The following is a 14,835-nucleotide window of genomic DNA, read 5'->3' on the forward strand; positions in this document are numbered from 1 at the left end:
CGCGTGCTGCGATCGGCACGGTCGAAAGTGTCAGTCGTGACATTCACGCGGGTTCGTAAAGGATTTTGAGAGCGGGCACTGGCTCAGCTAGAGCCAGGACGACAGGGAAAGCGGACTCCTTTCGTTCTCTACCAGCTTCGCCGGCGCGTTTTGCTTTCCGTGCGAAACAGAGAAAGTAAAAGTAAAACCTATCGGCGGCGGGAGGCTGGTTTCTTCCATCGTTCGCTTTCATTCTCGCCGAATATTTGCGTCTAATCAGCGGACGAGCTGCTGCGCTTCGACAAAACTTTTGTTCAAATCCAGTCTTGACGATAAGAATGTACCGCATTATTTATAATTTATAGGAGTTGGTCCAGTTGAATTATATACATATGATAATGAAAGGAAGTACTGCCGATAACAATAATATGGATAGTAAAGTAAAAATTGGATTATTACGCTTCCAAATATTACATAGCACTTTTTAAAGGAAAGTTTGTCAGATATCCAGGAAATTACAATCGTATTTTCGACTATCGACAAGGAGAATGTGGACCAAATGGTTGCCTTATGGAATTATGTATTTATAATTTATAGCACCAACGTGGCATGTCTACGGCACACCCTCCGGGCGGATTGCCCTGGCGGGCAACGCACAGTGGGCAATTTCAATAAAATCTCGCTTGTACGCAATTTTCCGAGTTATTTTCTCTACGTTAGCGAATTTTGTTTTTTTTTTTAAAATCGATGTCCTTGTGTCCGTGCCACCATCTAGCGGTTCTGCTCGGTAATCGGTCGGAACATACAGACATACTTTTCTACTTATACGTATTAGATTATAACGGATGGACATTTTTCTTTGCAGAATATGTAAAAGCGGGAAACTGGTTTAGGCCACAAAAAATCATGCTTCTAATCAAAATGGCAATCACGAGCGTGTTGCACGCACGCGCATCCAGTCGGTAATGATGATGACGATGTATGTATCCACGATGATGAGGAAAAGATAGGTCAGATAGCAACATACAAGGTGACTTGGGTAACCCGGCAATTCCGACATGTTTCAGACCATGCAAATTGCAGTGTACTTCAGTAGAAGTATGACGAAGTTCTTTCTATTTCTTCTTTTCCCTCGTCACACTATTGAGAAATCAACACTAGAGATTGTCGACTGCGATACGACCTATTTTACCAAATGGTATACATTTATGGTAGTCGTGTAATTACCAGTTGTGGCTTATCAAAATATTCAATAGACCTCGTTACGGTTTGAAAGACAGGCATGGGTCTGATAACTGTCATTTAAATTTATTACCGTTAATCAAGTACATAGTTCGGTATTATAATTTTCTGTGGAATGTTTTGAAGATCGTACGTCAACTGATCGGTGGTCTAAACGTTGATATTCATGATCGACCTTCATCGAGTAATTAGCATAATTACCTGGCTTATTTCTGGAAGTGTGCTGCTGATTTAATTTCAGAAATTAATCGCGCAGGGTTTCCGGGATAAAAACGTGTTTGTGCATTTCTTTGGGCTATCGGCTACCTGTGTACCAAATTTCAGCATTCTAAGGCTTCTAGTGTTTCCAGATTTTGTTACCGTTATAGAGGATAGAGGAATAACACTAATTAAATTTCAGAAATTAATTCCGAAGGACTTCCGGGATAAAAACATATTGGCGCACCCTTTTGGGCTGACGGCTACCGGTGTGCCAAATTTTAACTTTCTACGCCTTCTGTGTTCCGAGAATTTTTACCTTTAGATAACAGAGGAACTGGCAATTATAAATATGAACAAGATAGCGGCCACTCATCGATAGCGAATGTAATATTCATGACAGTCGAAACCGAGATTATCTTTCAATTTAGAGGAGCAATGCGATCGATCGTGATGTCTTTATCGTAAGCCTATTTTTAGAGCTCGCTTTTGCCGATCAACATTTCGCCTGATCAATCACATCGACAAAGGACAGCGTGTTAGGAGGGGGGTATTCTGGTTTTCATAATTTTTTTTCGTTGTGCAATAACAATTTTCGTAACGTCGACAGACACTGTTTCTTTGGCCAATCTCTTTTTCTCCCGACTCTCGAGAAGAGAGTACAACGATCCTGCTACAGCGGATGAAAGTCCCGCGACTAGAAAATCGTCGGATGACTCAGCTTGTTAGAAGTCACTGCGGTACTCAAAACGCACAACGGCAACGTAATCGCACAGTCCAATTATCAGGCCGAATGACCGCGCATCGGTTATGTAGTTTCGTTGCGGTTCACGGTTTCCTTTTTCTCTGGTGTAGAATCGCTAGAAAGTGAACGCGTTATTTTGCTAGAGAGCTACTTTATTGTTCTCGGGAACTCGGGACGCGAGCAATTTCTTCGGAGGCTCCGTTCTCTGCGTCGCCGATCATTTGCGAGAATGAAACACTCGATTATTTCTTGCATGCTTCTAGAATGAAAAGGAATAATGGTAGAATCGCTCAAAGACGACTTGAGATTTTTCAGGTGTATTGTAAAATTGAATGACCCTGTGTCATCAGTCAATGTTGTTATTCGTTCATGCGTCAAATCGACGTCATACCACTAACGAAGAATCGAGCCTTTGTTAATTGCTCGACGCACGTCTCAATTACCATGAGAAGAATGGGAAGTAAATGTGTTATGCTCGGAAGAACGAATATATAATTCTTTTTTATTTATTATAATGTACAATCGGAATTTTTCTTCCAGCTTTACAATTTCTCCATTTGAATTTTATTGAAATTTCCAGATCCTTGGCAATTGTATATATGTATTATATGTATATGTAAAAAATTGAAGGTGTGCGAGACATTGAGTAATTTCTTACGTCAAACGGATAAGAAAGTTGTGTAATTTCTTAAATGAGACCTTTTTTTCTGAATCAATTACGTAAAGGTCAAAGTCATTTCACATAAACATTTTGTTGTTCTTGATAAACAGTTTAACTTTTTGTAATCTATTTGTCGTAGCAAACTCGTGCTTAAAGGACACACTGTTTACGATCATTATTGATTAGGTCTTTGCTGGCAACAGTGACGAATGTAGCCGATGCGTACAGTTGTTTTGCACAGTGTATTTCAACGAAGAGGTAATAAATTTTCTCAATTGTTTATTACAAAAGTTCACATCGTTTTATAAAAATCTGATACACTTCAATTTCCTTTACCTACAGTGGTTCCATTAATATTCGGACGCTCTAAAAAAATGATAACTTTATTAAATACGATTTTAACTTTTCTCAGAAGTTTGAGCAATTAGTTTACTACGTGATGTGAAAAGAAATTTTTAGAGTAGAAAACAATTTTTAGTGTTTTCTCTGCAATTCCGACAACTTGCAATTTTTTGCAAGAAGGGACGATAACTTTTTTAATATTGAACTATACGATTTGAACTTTTTTCAGAAGTTAGAGCAATCAGTTTACTACACATTGTGAAGAGAAATTTTTAGTTGGAGTCGAAAACAACTTTTAGTATTTTCTTTGCAATTCGGACAACGTGCCATTCTTTTTAAGAACTTTTATCACGTTGTTTAACTACTAATTATTCCAACTTCCCAAAATTTTTTAAAAAATTGTCGTCTTTTTAACAGTGTCCGAATATTAGTGGGCGTACATGCTCGCCACTTGTATAAAGATGTCTTGTGTACTTAAAGAACCTCTTTTCTCTGGCACTTTTTAACGCCGCGCGTGTTACGCCAAGTGAAAACCGTGGTCACTCGGAAACTTTAAATCTCCCGGCAACCGGGATTTCGCAAGAAGCTGTATCGCGGACCGATTAATCGGACCCTACGAGACCGATCTAATGTATCGAAAATGTTTGTACGATTTCTACGTCGCGTGACCCGCCTGCTCGCGGTTTCTCTTTTTACGCCTGCGATTGCATCGGCCACCGTTGCGGCCAATTTCGACGGTGTTTTTTTTTCGTGGTCGAGTCAAACTACGGCTTGCGACACCACCGCGTAGTTTCTCGTTGCCCTAATCAACGCTTCGACCGACCCTCTCTAACAATAAATCAATAAACACGCAATGAACGCTGCAGATTTTCAAAGAATAATTCCAATCGAATTCGTAGAGAAGTTTTAATGTCAACGAAGGATACTTTCGAATCCGGAGATAGCGGATGAAGCAATCTACAAGATTCTCTGATTACAAGTGTCCACAAACGCTGCTGTTTTTAAAAGGTTCTCGTAGTTTGCAACATACTATTTGCACTTCCGCTTCAAAATCGTTTCCTTGTGCAACTATGTGCGCGAATGTCTCCCGCAGACTTTCATCAAGTTATTAGAAAACATTGTCGGCGTCGTCACTTTTGAAACTACAGATTACAAAATCTTGAATCGCCAACGAATTTTTCCAAAAGTGCGCGAGCAGCCGCGATCGATCGCTTATAACAAATTCATACAAATACGCAGTAGCTCTTATCGATAAAAAGAAAATGTTAATCTCCTACATCTGTCATGTACGACTAATTTCTTTCTAGGAACGTTTGGTCGTTGGTTGAGATCCCAGTCTTTCGCATTCTCGAATAGAATCCCGGTCAGGGTTTTCGTACATTACTCTCTTCCTACAAGAATAATTTATATTTAATTTCATTATAGACCGTTCTAAATCCTAATAATTACGATTTTCCAAAAAATATCGAAAGTACCATTTCAGCACCAATATCACAGTCATTCTCCATTATTGTTCTCAGTCCTCGTCTCCTCTCCGAATCTCTCGTACAATCATCAGTAGGTAGGAGATCGATCATGGTCGACTAAAGGAGATCGGTTTTCACTAGTTTCATTCTGGATCAATCTCGACGATATCCTCTCCGCTACAGCTTTGTTCCCAAACTTGATGCTTCCATTTGTGCCTTGCGGGTACGAAGGTAAGGCCTCCAGTATTCTGGGAGGATTCCTCTTCATCGCTGTGGGATAGAGACCCTTGGTGACCGAGGTGTCCTCTGACATCCAACCTGGCCGTCCGAAGCGACTCATTGGTAGACGTGGCGTTGGCTTGTAGGTGTCCATGTCACCGATCACTGGCGCGCTGGTTTGTAGATTCAGAGCGTTCAGCTGCAGGTAATTGCCTCCCATTGGAATCGTGTCCTCGGAGCCGCCGGACCTGCTGATTCGACTGCTGGAATCTGCAAGTGCATCCTATTGTTAGTCTCTGTTTTCACGTGGAAAATGTAATTCCTCGTTTTAATCCTTAATTGAATTGAATTACTCTGTAATTAGTAGGCTGCGGATCTTTATGCAAAATAAACATGTTTTGCATTGATTGTGGCAAGCAGGAATAACACAAGAATTGATTTCATCCCTTAACGACTTTGTTACGTTAAAATCATCACGTCAACGTTCTTGAACGTTTTAAATCTTTTACTGTTTTATTAATGCATAAAGATCCGCAGTCTGATCATTGTAATTCGTCAAGTAATTCAGTTGTAATTCAACACAACTCTGTTCTTCTCTAAACTCACCGAACGTCTTGGCTTCCCTAACATGCGCCAGCAACTTATCGATCCTATTTCTGCGGAAGTACGCGTCGGCGATGTCCATCTTCTTGGTCTCCTCGTGTTCGCTGCTCTCTTCATTATCAGCTTCGTTGCCGATTTCATCCTCGATATCTTTGCCGTTGCTGTTGTTGTTCAGATCAGGCTTGGAAGGCGGTATGGAGTACCGTGTGTTGTCCTTGTGGATCAACGACGGTGGAGGAAGAATAATGTGCGGCGAGTTGTCGGGTAGTCTCCAGCGACCTAACTCGTCGCACCAGGTCGCCATTGCTCTTACAGCAGCGACATCTCGAAACGGACATCCAGGTCGAAGATGGGGGACCATTACATCGCATATCTGGGATGTGAGTAATTCTCTGCGAAGAAGATCGCGTCGTTCCGCGTCCCACGATGCTTGGAGATCAGCTGCCTCTGCTTCCAGCTGCTTTACCCTCTTCGCCATCCTCTTCAGGGCGTCCTCTGTGGACCTGTTGCAGAAAATGTTAGTTAATACGTTACTATTTTCTGTTTTAGATGCTGTAACATTTGTGTTTAATGACGGCGAAGGACACCAATGGTGGGTTTCAAGTACTCTCCGTGCCTCGCAAGTTGTTCTTCTAGGCGGCACGGGGGTGTGGGTGTCCTCGCCCGCATCCAAAAGTTAGGCTCTTCACTTCTAGCTTTACTTTATCTCCAGAGCTAGATAGTTGGCCCGCGCACTGTTTCTTTCATAAGTCCAAATTGGTGGAGGACGCTGATAGGCACTGATAGGTCCCTTACCGCCCTATGTCCCTCACCAGCATCCGTCGTTACCATGGAGGAAGGACACGCATCAAAGGAAGGCTGGTGGGGGAAGCAGGAGTTTGAGGGGCCCCTACCGTGCCCAGCCCTGCTTTAGCCAATAATTCAGCTAGAGCCGAAACTGCCAGTGCAAGGAAAGTGCAGAAAAAGACTTCTTGTGAAACACGGAGAGCACTCGTTCCTCTAACCTAAGTTGACCGTAGACTTGGAAGACACTGCCATTGCCCTCCTGGGCGCCGGACTCCAACACAGAAGCAAGAGTTTCCAGTTTCTTCCTCCTCTTCTCGCGCCTTCTCCTCAGCTCCTCGTTCCCTTGCGCTTCTCCTCCGATAGTCAGCTTCTCCAATCTCTTCAGCACCTCCTGCATAGCCGCTTCTCTCTTCTTCTTCCGCCTCTCCTCTCTTTCCCGATCCTGTTCGTCCATCGGCGCCTGGGAGACAGGTTTGGAAGGTATACCATTCAGTCCGATTCCCTCGTAGCGAGACTTCAAAACCTCCAACTCTTCCCGAAGCCTCTGAGCGGACAAGTTTGAGTGCTCACATTCCTTCTTCCATTTCTCGACTTCCTCCAAATACTCCGCCTGGATTCTATCCTCTTCGTCTTCTGTATCCAGTTTGGATACAGAGTCAGGGATCTCTTTTACTGTAGACTGATCGTTGGATTCTAACAAGCTGCGAAGACGCTGCAATTCTAGTTGGTATTGTCTTAGCAGAGCGTCCTTCGGATCTTCGTTGATCACGGGCTTGTTCTTGATACATCGAGCTCTAGCCGCGTACCGCAGGGTGCTCAGAGTTTCCTCAGCGTCTGCGTCGCTGGGACTCACGCAGGCGATCATCAACGTTCTCGCGTTGCCACCGAGGCTGTCCCTTAGCAGTCTCGTCAGCTTGCTGTCTCTGGAAACGAAGTGAATTGTTTAAATCAGACAGTCACACACGGTCAAGTGATTTACCTTAAGGGGTAGACTCTCGTTTCCAGGATTTAAAGAGTGATCATGCAAAGAAGGAGTTTCTGGGCTGCAATCGCCCTCCAAAGTAATTTGCATTATTCAGAAAACATTAGATCATAAAGCTTCGACAGCTACATGCTGCTAAATTACGCCTCGTAAACGTAAAAATAGGACTTTCCAAGGCGATCGCGGCCTAGATTGATCTTTTATCTAGCACTTTACTACTGAAAACCCCCATCTTTGCATTATCGAGAAATGAGAAGGCGCATCCAGTATCCTTGCAATCGTGGAAACGAGTTTACCTCCTTAAAGATGTTCTCATTTTAGATCTGAATGTCTTACGACCTGCATTAAACGTTTTCAAGACATCTTGAACACGTCCATTTTAGACCTGAACGTCTTTCGACCAAATTTTGCGACATGTTCAGTGTACGAAGCAGTATACGAACAAGATTTTCAAGCTACCTGTAAGGCACATGTCGTCCATGTCCAGCAGCCAGAGCACTGATCACGTTCCCCAACGCAGACAGGCTCAAATTAATACTAGCTGCTTCCTTCAGCCTATCCCCAGTGGCCCCAGTCCTAGTCTGCCTCTCAGACCCAGCCAGATCCACTAAATGCAGCCTTCCCCTTTTAACATTATTCTCCGATTGGTTGTCTTCGTTTATAGCTAACGTTTCCAAGGAAAGTGTCAGCACAGCGTGACTTCTAGAGCTAGCGGCGTTCATCTTGGTAGCTGCAAGAGCTCTTCTCCTATCACCTTGCTCCACCAATCGTGCGCATTCCTGGGCGTCCTTCACGGTGACCTCTCTCAAACCACCAGCTACATACGTGCCACGGTTCGGGTCTTCCTTCAGCATCAGTAAATCGCTGTTCCCATCTTGCAACAAATCCCGTAACTTTTCGTTGTAGATCTCCAGGTAGCTAAGCAGAGCCAGGTACCTCATGTCCTTGCTGGCGGTCGACGTTGCCTCGAAGATGTGGTCCAGCGCCCGGTCGATGAATCCTCGCATTGTGTGCGACTTCCCGCAGCCGGTTTGACCGTACGCGAACACCGTGCCGTTGTAGCCGTCCAGGACTGCCTCCACGATCACCGAGCCGACGTTTTCGTACACCGACTCGGTGCTCGCTTCCGGGGCAAACGCTGCGTCGAACTGGTACACCTTGCCGCTCCCACCAGACTCCAGGGTGCAACATTTTGTGATCGGGTCGGTCGTCACCACGCTCTGCGGAAGTTTGAAAATCATTGAAATAGCTTCGAGAACACGTGGTAATTTGCTATACTTGGGCCCAAATAAGAAGGTACTTGTTCTGCGCATGTTGTTGCGCATCAGCCATGAAATTCATGGCGTCAGCGAATGATCGCGTGGACGCAGAAGTAGGAGTAGGGCGATTAGCCAATGAACGAGTTCCGTTAGAGTCATATGCGCAGTAGAGTCTTAAATTCGTCGGCTAGTAAGTACCTTCTTATTTGGGCTCAAGCATAGATTAATCGACTTCCTCCGACGTTGTTGGTAGACTGCGGATGTTTATGCAATTTGCAATTTTTGTAACCGAATTTGAACTTTTAATTACTCGCATATAATATTTGCAACCTCAAAACATTAAATTTAGTGTCTCAAGCAGAATTTTGCATTGAAGTAGTTATTCTATTGAATAAAAATTGATTTATGTAAAATGGAGTGCGAGTAACTGAAAGTTAAGAAAGTGGAATACAATAGAATCTTATTTCCGAAGGTATATAGTAGCCTTTTCAGATCTGAAGTAAATATAAAATTGTACTAAATTCTCTCTGTCGAATTTGATATTCTACGCTTTTCTGAATATTTTCAGAAGCCATAAATGCATAAAGATCCGCAGCCTGGTCATTGAAATGGTATTAAAGAATTTGTAAATTGTTTTCACGTGCAAACAAAGCTGCGCGACCTGTTCACGTGTTACCAACAAAACCAGTACAGTCTTTCCTCGCATTGTGTTACTACCTAGAAAGAGACGAAAGTGACACTATGCGAGGGAAGACTGTACACTGACAGTGCAGCTATGTCGCAAGACTTGTTAAACGTGTCTCAAATTACGCAATTAAAATCATTTCAAACTGCCACCCTGTGGCAGAATAAGTGAACGCAGACCAACTGTTGCAATGCAGGTCGAACAACATACACCTGTCCATTAGTTTTATAGCTACTGACTAATAGTTCAAAAAGCAACACACGTAGCACAAACTTGAATAATTTGCATATATTCAAATTACTCACACACACACACACACACACACAGATAATTTTCTACCATGTTAATTTTCTTTTAAAAATAAATTTTTAGGTATCACGCATTGGACAGGTCACCCTATTTATGTTCGACGGACTGCAGACCACGTTCTGCAGGATTGCAAATCAACATTGTGCACATTGGGAGAACGTGTCTATTACTCATTACGGGCGACACCGTCGACTCGCCGATAGCCACGTGCACGTTATCGATTAGGCTTCACGGAAATACTAAGCTCACCGGAAACATGGTTGCACAGTTTTTTTCCTCTGCGCAGAAATTGATTCGGTCGGAAGTGCAATTGGACAAGAAACCGATCGATTTTGATTTGCTTTCGCGAACTAAAGATAGACGCGAGACCTTTCCCTCTATTATCTCTTCTTGCAAGAAGAATTTAATCATTTATGCGAAGACAATGGCCTAATAATTAATTGTCCATTACAAGAACGAAATTGTTACATTATGTACTTGGTTGTACGCCGGAATATTTGCGGGACACACGTGTGTGGAGAATGTAGTTGTCATGCACACAGGCATGAAAGGTGAATCGAACTGCTCTTATCGATTTGGCATATATCCCGTTCCGTCTATAACCAGCACGTGGATGGACAGTGTCAATAATAATTGCTGTCGCTTTGCTATACTTTGGACCAAATAGCACTAACCAATTGACTGTAATGTGTAGAGAGTATAGCAGGGATTCTCATCTGTGTAGCATTCCCAGTTGCATGTGCAATTCTAAAGAAGGTCTCTTTAGGTCTGTAGAAAAAGCTTCTTGGTACGATGAAAATCAAAACCAAGAGACAACAAGAGAAACAGAGAAAGATTCAAGGAACAGAAAAATGGTTTTGTTGAACAAAGATTTGTGTATCTAACTAGAGTATAATTAACTTCAATAATGTTTTCGAAAATCTGTTCACTTCTAGTGGATTCAACGCTGCCGCCTGTGCACCGTGTGAGTGTGTTTGCCGATCACCGATTCGCTTGCTAGCGTGCCAACTTGTAGTTCATTGAATATATTATGAAATGGTAAATCCAACGATGGCCTGTTCCATGATAGCAGGTGAAACGTTGATGGACGTCCGATAAAAGCGTGCTGATGCATCGGAGTATGGAACGAGGCCGTCGATGCCCAAGCTTAACTCTGTTTTTAACCCAGTAAGTTGCTCTAGTACTAATCCCCTCGCAACCGGAAGTCCAGTTTTACCGATACTATATTTATACGGCAGTGGCTTCTATTATAAAAAGGAAAAGATATTTTTAAATATTTCTCCTATTTGAAGTTTCTAATCATAATATACAGCAATGTAAGTTTAGTTTCTGCTGTTTTTGTTCAAACCGTTTTATATTTAGACAGCGGATCTTTATGCAAGATAATCATTTTCTAGCTGAATTGCAACGAACTGGAGTGAAATGGAACTTTATTTTCTGTCCAAATATGTTTAATAGGTTGAAGATCGTATAACAGTATTTTTAAATTCATCTAATGTTTGTAGTTTTAAGTTACGTCCACGCATTTTTGTTACAATTGCATGAAATCCGCTGTCTAGACATAAGACAACGCGTGCCAGTCAATTTTAATGCATGGTAGGCGATGTCCAGCGTTAAACTCTTGAATCCCCAAGTCTTAAATCGTCATAGTGGACCACCATGAAGTGGTAATGTCTTCACCGAGGAGGAAATAGCGGGCGCAGGAAGTGGTGCCCCGCGAAAACTGCAACCGCGTCGTGCAGATGTGCGATGTGCACGCTGTTTGTTCCGCGTGTGTGTTTTGATACGGTCGCTAGGCTACAACGCGCTCGATATGACGATGACCAGTTTTCCGTGTACTTAGTTAGCCAGGAGATAAGCGAAGCGGGTGAAGAAGCGAAAGTGCATACAATAATTCGGTGCACTTGGCCGGCCGAGGTGCGAGCGTGGTACTAACGATTCGAACGAACCGTGCCACCATGCAACATGCACTTTCCGCGTTACTCCTTTCGGCTGACGTACCCTGCATCCCTGTTGCAGTTCCCGCGCGTTCATTGGCCGACATCTCACGGCCACTTTCACGGACTCGCTCATCTAAAAAGAAAAAGAGGATCGTTTACTCGCTCCTGGACCGTGGTCTCAGGATTCAGCCTTGAAAACTGGAATCCTGACGAAAGGAACCAATGCACCGAACCGCACACTTCGTGCATCGCCGCGACGATTTTTATTAGACAGTGAATTTGACGCGTTTATAACAAAAATGAGCAGGGGTAATCTAAAATAGTAAAGACATTAGAAGAATTTAAATTCTCAGCCTAGTAAACGTATCAGGAAAGAAAATCAATGTCTATTTCACTCGACTTTGTTGCAAATCAGATAGAAAATATTTATATTACATAAAAATCCATTGCCCAGTTATAACACACTGAATCTTTGCTTAATTATTTGATATGCTCTTAGTGGTTCTTTATGCAAAATAAAAATTGGTAGGTGTTCTTATTGGTCTACGCCTGACCTACCGATCTTTCTCGCAAGCTCATAAAATCCGCGTTCCAGCAATAAATATAAAAAGTTCCAAGAATTTGTGACACAGCCTGGCTGAGACTGATGTTTCAGTGACCATGAGGAACTGAATCGATACTGATTCCTAGATTGGGGATCTTTATGGAATAATCGAAATGTTCTACATCAATCGAGAAACAGAGAGAGGCTAAACGCAAATGTTCTTTCGTTTTTATTCCTGTTTGTTCGTTCTATTGCACTCTTGATGGATTGATCATTTTCTGTTCAAACAAAGGTGACCTTGAAGCCATTAAAATTCCATGTTCTACAATTTTCGAGGTGAGCAAGCTAGCTGGGACACCCTGTATATTACTGTTACCATTACTCTTGCTTTCGTGAAGATAGTATCAAGAAATCAGTGACCGCCGTATAACCCTCCGTGTAATTCTTATCACGAATTCAGTTAATCAAGGGTCTCGTTCTCAACGAGCAATTTATTCAATTTTCGACGCCCTTGCCGTTTATACTATTGTATACAGCACTTTCCAAGAGCGACTTCTTTTTTCCCCTCTTAAGTATTCCATCCGTGTGGCTGTGTGGAAGGTATGAGTTGCCCTTGAACCCAGTTACGCGTTGAATCACCCCGAATTACGACGTCTACAATCACGATGAAACACGCGTATGCTTCGAATTGTGTGTAATATCTCTGAAAACGCTTCAGGTATTGAAATAATAATAGTAATGGTTTAAGTATACATTCGTGAATAGTAAAATGTAGAGTATGCAAATAAGTAAATGCATACGATCTGAATAATGAACAAGATACGAGGCTGCCTGTATTTATATCCTTGAAAGTATCGATACATATAAATTTCCAAACACCGGTATAAAAACAAAGAACTTCGCAACTAAAACATACATACAGCGACTCCCATTAATATTCGCACGCTCTAAAAAGAAACGATAACTTTCTTAGCATTAGACTTAGATTTTTGGTCTTAGATTTGCACTTTTTTGAGAAGGTAGGGAAAAGAAATTTTTATGTAGGCCTATGTTGAAAATTTAAACAATACGTTTTGTAGCAAACCAATTGTTCTAATTTCCCAAAAAATCTCAAATTGCATGGTCCAATATTAAAAAAGTTATTTCACTTTTAAGAGCGTCCGAAAATTATTAGTGGGGGTCACTTTATATACACACTTTCGTGAAAACATCGCATCCTCACGTATTTTTCTACACTTAATAAAGTTGACACATTCGCATATACAACCAGGTAATTTCCGTTCTTAATAATTCACGAATTTCATGTGTGCCAGCAGGAAGTTCAGTTAGTATAAGTATAGGTCGAGTGTAGAGAATTAATGGGAAAATATTAATCGCGTCGATGTCGGTAATGCGCTCGTCGCAAATTGCAGAACAGAATGATATTTTGCGAGTATAAATTGTGTGCGTGTTATTTGCATTCCATCGCGTAACGTGTTTCCACTTGACATATAGACGAATCCTGATCATGGAGGGTAGATAAGAAGGCGACCCCCTAACCGAGTAAGCCCTGAAGGTTGACCCAATAAAAGATATACTGTGTTTTCTATAGCTATGCCTATAGCAATCGCATTCACTCGAATCGTACATACTAAAACTTTAACGCGAATCTTGCAAAATCGTTCCCACTGCTATTTGTTAACACTCTACAATCACGTATTTACCTTTCATCAATTTTCAAACCCACCAAACAAAATCTTCAATATTTATAAAATGTTTGTTATCTACTTTCTAACTTATTCGATGAAATAAATGTTTAAGGTATTTCTAACATTTATTTACTCCCGTAAGTAGATTATTACGCGATTATAAATGAACAAACATTTATGGAACACTGTCCTTTTTCATAGAATATTTATCAGGCACGATCATTGCAACGGTGCAAATCGATTGGACCCTGACCAACTCGAAAAGTAATCGATTGTGAATTTCAAATAAACTCATCGTCGTTAATTTCTGATACAATTTCAAAATGTTAATATACATTTTCATAATTATGCAGAAATACAACGTGCACATAACGTAAAGTAAATAAATGAAATGGCGAACCGTAGTTTATCTCCTTCACAACTTACTTCAACGAAGCACGTAGTTTCTTTCTCGACATATGAGTTGTTCTAGAATCACGGAGGTACACGTTGTCATGTATTTCGATAAAGTAATTGAAAACTTGCAGCGCACCGAGTGACGTGCACACCTCAACTGACACTCTGACACACAACTTTCAATGTTATGAATTACTGACATCTTCGTCGACTCGCGCCTATTCGAAAATTCAGGATTGCGCGAGCGCACAAATTGTCTGATGCATGATTGGTCGGCTAGGATCGAAACCATGTGCTTTGTGTTATCGAATTTATACGCCGCCGACACAGACTTCAGATCAGTGGAGATATTGCACGCAATGCATTTTTCTGGCAACATTTCTGAATTACCGACTCTGTACACGTTATCGACGTCTGTCTACTTTATTGACATCTGTTTACTTTATCGAGATCGAAATGAAACGGTCAGCTAGCCAACTACGCTTGTTATAATCTTGTTATAAATGTTTAGAATATAAGTTACAATACAAACATTTTATGTACAAAATCTGCAATTAATAAATAAAGACAATGCAATTAAAAATACAAATCTGCATATATATTTATTCAACCACCAATTTTTCCTACTTCCCGTCTCACTTGTCATCGAGTTACTCTCCGGTTTGGAATTGCAAAATACCGAAACTTTGAAAAACAAAAATTTTTGATCGTCTGGCTTGATGTTTAGTTACACTACTGAAATTCGTGCCACCTCCTTCAATATCATGTTCTCCTAATACTTTCTCAATTTT

General features: G+C 41.6%; 1 protein-coding gene across 4 annotated transcripts; it reads right to left on the reverse strand.

Annotated features, from left to right (window-relative positions):
* Positions 1-2,650: 2,650 nt before the first annotated feature.
* Positions 2,651-14,319, reverse strand: LOC143215529 (osmotic avoidance abnormal protein 3). Of its 4 annotated transcripts, XM_076437705.1 has the most exons (7): positions 14,075-14,319; positions 11,478-11,549; positions 7,683-8,443; positions 6,460-7,164; positions 5,459-5,958; positions 4,643-5,122; positions 2,652-4,558 (listed from the first exon to the last, which is right to left on the reverse strand). In XM_076437705.1, exons 2-6 carry the CDS (start codon positions 11,547-11,549, stop codon positions 4,722-4,724), a joined length of 2,439 nt encoding a protein of 812 aa, XP_076293820.1. In that variant the 5' UTR covers positions 14,075-14,319; the 3' UTR covers positions 2,652-4,558; positions 4,643-4,721. The 4 variants fall into 4 exon arrangements, with proteins under 4 accessions (XP_076293819.1, XP_076293820.1, XP_076293821.1 ...); XM_076437706.1 differs by lacking the exons at positions 11,478-11,549; positions 14,075-14,319 and adding an exon at positions 9,563-11,305; XM_076437703.1 differs by lacking the exons at positions 11,478-11,549; positions 14,075-14,319 and having other exon boundaries at positions 7,683-11,305.
* Between the last annotated feature and the right edge of the window lie 516 nt (positions 14,320-14,835).

The sequence above is a fragment of the Lasioglossum baleicum genome, chromosome 14, assembly GCF_051020765.1.
Source record: "Lasioglossum baleicum chromosome 14, iyLasBale1, whole genome shotgun sequence".
NCBI lineage: Eukaryota > Metazoa > Arthropoda > Insecta > Hymenoptera > Halictidae > Lasioglossum > Lasioglossum baleicum.

Coding starts and splice junctions, on each gene's coding strand:
- LOC143215529 (XM_076437704.1), bottom strand. CDS start 8,548: ATGCGCAACAACATGCGCAGAACAAGTACCTTCTTATTTGGGCCCAAG. Junction 7,165..7,682: donor GGACGACATGTGCCTTACAG/GTAGCTTGAAAA, acceptor CTTCGTTTCCAG/AGACAGCAAGCTGACGAGAC. Junction 5,123..5,458: donor TAGGGAAGCCAAGACGTTCG/GTGAGTTTAGAG, acceptor ATGCACTTGCAG/ATTCCAGCAGTCGAATCAGC.